Genomic DNA, 6,823 nt, shown 5'->3' with positions numbered 1-6,823 from the left:
AGATTTTTTTTTATGTCGTAATCATAATTCTAAATTTCTAATGGTGAACCTTTAATGATGTGATGAAATTTCTGGTTCGTGATTTGTGGTTGAAATTTTTGGTAAGATGTTGTTGGTTGCAAAGATCAAACATGCCAAAATCAAACATGAATTCTGATTTTAAATTTGCATATTGGCAAACTGATGCCAAATTTTGAGTGCTCTTTGTGCCAATTTTGTATGTTACAGTTATTCAATCATATGGCATACCACTTAACCCTTTGAAACATAACTTAATGCATCAATTATTGTTGTAATTGTAACAAACACAATCAAGAAGACTTGGAAAAACCGAAAAAGTGACTCATGCATATCATATTTTTCTTTCCGAGTTATCTTGTTCTACTGTTTTTCATCCTTTTATGGATCCATGATATCATTCCTTATTTTGTACAGGGAAATGTTGTTCTTGTTTTTCAACCAGCCGAAGAAGGAGGTCCAGCAGAAGAAGGAGGTGTTGGGGCTAAGAAAATTTTAGACCCTGGAATCTTGGAAAATGTCTCTGCCACCTTAAGACAGATTATACAGGATTGCATCTTCTATATAACTTGCCTTTAGGTGACATTGCATTTAGGTCTGGTCCTATTCTTGCAGGAAGTGGTTTCTTTGAAGCAGTAATAAGCGGCATGTGGTGGGGGGGGGGCATGGAGCCATTCCTCACCATGTTCTCAACCCCATTTTGGCGGCTTCCAATGTAACTATTAGCTTACAACAAATAGTTTCTCGCGAGGTTGATCCCATAGACTCCCAAGTAAAAGCTTACAACTCATGAATGTTTGCACCATTGTTTGAATCTGTCATAGTGATGTAGTGAAAACTCTTTAAAAACGTAGTGATGTAGACGTAGTGTCTAATAAGCTCTCTAAAAACGTTGGACTCATTTCTATACCTTTTCAATATGGTTCCTTATGAGAATTTCTCTCAAAAAAGCTCACAAGCTTCCTTTTCTTTTTCTTCCTCTCCACCTCATTCTCTAATTTCCACAAAAATTATGTGTACCTTGTGTTTTTACGTGCATGTCACTATCACCAAATTTTCAACTATTATGTGGCTGAACTAAATGTAATTTCATACCTTCATAGTATCCAATTCTTATTTGATCTAATTAGTTTCTCATTATAATGCTTAATTGGATTGACCCTCAGTACTAAACTAGGTTTCTAATTAGACTATATTTGTTTTAGGATTTCAAGCTTTCCAAGAGTTGAGATTTGCAAGATTTATTAGGTTGAAGAAAATGATAACCTTTACTTGCTTACTGAAAATGAAGGAAAAATTTAAACATTTTATGCCACTTATTGCAACTCAGTGATACTCTGCTGTGTAATCCTGTTATTATTGCTACTAATCATCAAATCTTTGTTTATTTTGGGCATTGGTGATCCACTTTGACGCATCCACATCACCTTTGTTAATGGAAAACTGTTTTTCTGTTATAATCTGTTTTGCAAAGTAGCTTCATTATAGGGTGTACGAAGAAAGATTCATTTCGCAGCACATATTTGTTATGCTGAGGGTCCTTCTGAATTTCTAATAAAGATATACAATGGTGATTTACGAATTTATTTTATTAGAGTCCAATGTAGCACAGACAGTACCAACGAATACATGAATCTCCAAGGTGTATACAAATAGGATGTCACAGATAAATTCAACACTTTATTCAAAGATGCATCTTCCCTTCCCAACCCCACCTAGTTATCTGTAAGACACACCTAAGTGTAACATCTTTAGTTGATTTCAATTATAGTGTAGTAAAGGATACACGTAAATTTCAAGTTGTTATAGCTCAATAGCTACACAGCATGCAATCTCAAACAACAAATCAATGTCCCTTTCTAGGACTAAATGAGGCAAGAGTATTAAGTTGGATGTGATGATTGATCCCTTTTAGAGGTTTATTGAAGAGAAGATGGAGTTTCATTGACCTTACGGCCCATAAAACATAACCAGAACATCACAACATAAGCACACTATCAAGGAATATGACTAAGGAAACCCTTCAATCCCTCCTTTTTCTCTTTTCTTCTTAAAGTTTTCCCTTTCTCTTCCTTTGAGCATCCAATTTCCAAAACATTACTGACACATAGATACTAGTGCACCCTCCCAATTAATCTGAAGATAGCCACAATCACATAACTCACATGAATTTTATGAAATGCTCAAACATAAACAAAGAATTAAGTATAAGTAAATAACTCATCAATTTTGGGGATGTTGCACTGGCCCCACTCTATTTCCTATAAAACCAAATTAAACATCAAGAGACCACTATGAACAAGGATACCTATAGTGTAAAAATATCAAAAAGACATGATCAGAATATGCAGTAGCGCGGTAATTTCAGTAGCATTCACAATATTCTCAAAGGCCAAAAGATTCTTACTATATAAGCCACATAAATGGTGGAATTTATAGCGCGGTCAACACGGTAAGCAAGCGAAAGGAAAATCCATATTTAAAGCAGAGAAATATAAAAGTAAGTTGGATACCAGAGAAGTCATATTATTTAACTGTAGTCTATAATCAATAACTATGACCTTTATCCACCATGCTTAAACCTAGATATTTGTCTACCAGAGAACATACTAGTAGTTCCCAATGTCTTCTTTTCAGTGAAGCCGAAAGCATCTGAGCAAACATTATTCTGCCAGCATCAGCAACCAACCAACCATTGCAATGCAAATGCGTACTGCCAAACATATAGCATAAAGAGTTATTAGAAGCCCATAAAGTTCATTATAAAGAAGTTTAAATAATCAGAATTTGAAATGCCTAATATATCATGCTATAAGTACAATGTGACACAAATTTATCAGCAGCAATTCGTTCAATATCAATCCAAAGACATAACCAGGTACGAAAAATCAAAACACAGCATTTTATAAACATTTGAATCCGTTTAGTCACGAGATAACCAAAACGAAGATGACAGTCAAAAACAGTAGCAGGACATAACAGATTATTAGAGCCAATTTGTTTTTCTGTTACCCACCCAAAGTACCTTTACACAACAAACATTTGTTGCTTCTCTAAAAATTGAGTTTTGTTCATTTCATGCTTTAACGTTATCCTATGTGGGACTAGGGTCTAGGATTCCCCCCCCCCCCCCCCCCCCCCCTCACACCCAACACTATTATTGGCTTGGTGGTAATTGGCCTTGATTGATAGACTTTGATAGTATATTAGGTTATTATATTGGGCCTAACTCATCTTTACAAAACCAGGTTGTAAGATGAGGGGTGCCACTCTTTATAAACTCATTTCAGGGATTATCATTATCCTTGTCAGACTTGAGTTTTTCCCAATATGATCAACCAACTTTAAATCAATGAAAGTGAAAATTACAATATCCAAATCTGCCACAAAACCCATGTCAGTATATCTCAAACTACTTATATATTAAATGCAATATCTACTTGTGTAACCTTTGTACTCATGGTTTGCAGGAATTTGTTAACATCAAAATTGATTGATTATTTTTACCATATAAGCCAAATAGCTGCGTAACATATAGAAGAAATTTGCCAATAATATTATAAGCATGCCAAACCATTAAACAGTAGCGTGGAATGAAAGATTACAATATTAAGCAATTGATAATAACAGTTCAGTGATAGCTTGAAAGCATGCAACACATTAACAAACAGAGGGTGACAGAAGGTAGGGGGAAAGGTTATATGTGTTGTTTCTATCAATCTGCTAAATTGACAGATTTCTACAAGACACATTGCAACCATTACTGTGTATTTAAACTAGAGAAAAATCTCTAAAATCCTCACAAATGTAATTTACATTAACTAATTAATACTTCTCTTATGTAGAAAATATGTACTCAAGATTATCACTGTAACACTTGGTCAATGACAAAAACATCATAATGTAATCTAATCTCCCATATGGAAACTATTAGAAGAAATAATGATGTTGTTGAGAAAGAAACTCTTAACTGCTTCATGAACATCAAAAGTTTCACATGTTTCACAAAAAAGTGCAAGGTAATATTGTACGTCACAGTTCAATTGAGTGCAAATGCTACAAAGAGGTGGCCTATTTTCTTGAATATTAATATAAAAAGATAATACTTTATCTTATTTTAGATTTTCTAGAAGATAAATAAAATTCATGAATATAGAGGTGATATTGATTCATCAAAGTAAAGACTAATGCCCCCCAAACAACACAGATTAAGTAACACTGACAATTAATGACAAGAACACACAGTAGAATCAGATTATAACAGAGAGAGTGCTTCATGGACAAAGATGACGTGGATCCGTCAAAGCGAGCACAAAATACCCCAAATAAACAAATACTTGTTAGCAATGATGACCACATGAGTACAAAGCAAAAATGACTAAGTTACAATAAGTGGCATGAAATATATCCATCAACTTCTGTAGGCATATAAAAGTTGACACTTTCTTCAACCTTGTAAATATTGCAAAATTCAGTAAGCATGAAATCCTAAAAGAAACATTGTTTAGGGGAAAGACTAATATTTTAGTTTAGTATAAATAGCCAATCCAAATTAGGCTTTTTTATGAGGGGAAAAAAATAGATAAAAGAAAATGTGGATACATTGGGGTTATGGAATTATGCAGTTCAACCACAGTATAGTTGAAAATGTGCGGATAGTAACATGTATATTGTAAAAATACATGGCATGCCTAATTGTCAACTAAAGCTAGCATTAATCAACTTTGATTCCGTAAAACAGATAAAAAAGAGACAGTCAGACTTTTCACCTTAAGAAGATACGGCTGGGTCAAATCTAATCTGGCACTTGGCAGAGCCCCTGGGAATTTCAAGTAATCTTTTGACAGAACAATACTTATTTGTTGGGTCCATTGAAGCATCGACATAAATAAGCATCGCCTCCAAAACAAGTCCATTCCGCAAAATATATTCAGCAAATGCCAACTCATCTTCACATCCTTGATATCCTTCTATCTGAATATAGGTTAGGTGGGATTTGAGACATCCAGGAACTGTTATTGACTGTGGCTCCAATGTTCTTAACGGTGAGTGTTCCTCCTATTAGCAACAAGGGACACCGTGACTCAATATATTTGATTGTGTATATATAGATATATACATGCATACATACATAGACAAACCAAATATTTGATTCAATTAAAGTTTAAAAGTCAACAAATATAGATAAATACATGCATACATACATAGACAAACCAAATATTTGATTCAATTAAAGTTGAAAAGTCAACAAACCTTGTCGCTCTGAATTATGAGAAATTTAAGCATATCACATTTATGGAGCACAGTGACAAGAAGATTCGAGTTGAAGCAAGGGAGAATGAACTTTATATGATTTAATTGGCGAAATTCTGGATAATCTAGAACAGGGGCATGAAGTGTCCACTGCTTGTACATGATAAAAACAAGTAATGGAACAATATCAGTACAAAACTGCATATATGAAATTGAATACATATAAACCATAATAATAAAACTCCACCTTCAATGTCGAGTGACACATCTTTAGATGAACATAATCGCCGCCATCATCTTTGTAATCATTGTAATCACCAAAGAGGTAAAGAATCGGGTCGAAACATTCACTTTCATGCAAGGAAAAGACATAAAGAAATGCCTCCAACATACTATGAAAGCTGCCAACGATACCCAATTTGATAAATCTGGAATTTACATAAAACTCAAAGTAACTCCAAGTGAAATTGTGATTGGTGGATTTCAACCTCGTAACTTCAGTCAAAGGTATGTTATTTAAGTAAAAGCCAATCTCTAGAGTTTCCAGCATGGGGCAGCCAGAGAGAAAGGAAACTTCTGAATCTACAATGAGTTCACCAAGTCTCAGCCTCTTGAGTGATGGAAAATAAACTGAAGAATGTTTAACCTCCACCTCGAATGCACCATCAAGACTACAATGTTTTCAAAAGACATGCATGTCATTAGAAATTCTAAAAACACCAAGTAAGTAAATATGTTTGTAACAAGTTGTATACCTTAGGGAAACGAGGTTGCTGCAGTTCATGAATAAAGAAGGAGAGAGTTTTACGATTTGATCAGCATATGATGGAATGATGAGAGATAGTTCTTGAAGGTGGGGCCCAGTGGCGGCACAGATCCACATTTCAACATAGTTGTTTTGAATGTCGCTCATGAATTGACAATCAGAAGTGATAGTGAGATGGAACTTCTGAATGTCGCGGGATTTGCGGAGGGCAAGCACAGAGTTAACGAAAAACCTAAACCTTTCATAATCTGCACTTACACCGTCACAATCGAAGTCGAAGTCGAAGACCTGAGCATGTTTCCAGAGATTGCGCCACCTGCGAGAGACAAGATTCATTGTGGCCACAGAGGTTCTCGTTGGGAGAAATGAAAGGATGTGGCACAATATAGAATCCGGTAAACCACTCAACCTGTCGGTGCCTCCCGTCGCCGCCGCCAAACATGCTTTCTGTCTTCGTTTTGAGATTGACTTGGGTGCCATCACCGTTACGGTAACTCCAACAACATCTATAGCTCCAATCCTTCTCTATGACTTTAGTAGCTTAGCACGAACCTGTTCTTCTGCCGTCGCGTTTAACAATCACAACACCATCAAGAACCTCGTGGTGGAGTTTTACGGCACCGACAAAGAGTGGACAAGACACTTGAGCGACCTCCGTCGTCTGGTGAGTCTTGTGCAGAAGAAAGGAACTATGTTTTATGGTCGATATCATGAAGAAGAAGAGAAATGGGGTTTCCTAGAGAAGAAGGGAAAAGTGTTTTACGAAGATGAGAGAAGATAGATATG

General features: G+C 35.5%; 1 protein-coding gene across 5 annotated transcripts; it reads right to left on the bottom strand.

Annotated features, from left to right (window-relative positions):
- Window positions 1-1,586: 1,586 nt before the first annotated feature.
- Window positions 1,587-6,823, bottom strand: LOC11405878 (FBD-associated F-box protein At4g10400). Of its 5 annotated transcripts, none has more exons than XR_005643518.1 (6): window positions 6,027-6,823; window positions 5,519-5,942; window positions 5,272-5,421; window positions 4,788-5,076; window positions 2,580-2,731; window positions 1,587-2,154 (listed from the first exon to the last, which is right to left on the bottom strand). XR_005643518.1 is itself a non-coding variant. In XM_039828836.1 (5 exons), the coding sequence occupies exons 1-4, from the start codon at window positions 6,515-6,517 to the stop codon at window positions 4,789-4,791; spliced, it is 1,353 nt and encodes a 450-aa protein (XP_039684770.1). In that variant the 5' UTR covers window positions 6,518-6,823; the 3' UTR covers window positions 1,593-2,731; window position 4,788. The 5 variants fall into 5 exon arrangements, 1 of the variants encoding a protein (XP_039684770.1); XR_005643519.1 differs by having other exon boundaries at window positions 2,601-2,731; XR_005643520.1 differs by having other exon boundaries at window positions 2,629-2,731.

The sequence above is a fragment of the Medicago truncatula genome, chromosome 8 (assembly GCF_003473485.1).
Source record: "Medicago truncatula cultivar Jemalong A17 chromosome 8, MtrunA17r5.0-ANR, whole genome shotgun sequence".
NCBI classification, from domain to species: domain Eukaryota; kingdom Viridiplantae; phylum Streptophyta; class Magnoliopsida; order Fabales; family Fabaceae; genus Medicago; species Medicago truncatula.
This window is presented reverse-complemented; position numbering and strand designations above follow the sequence as displayed.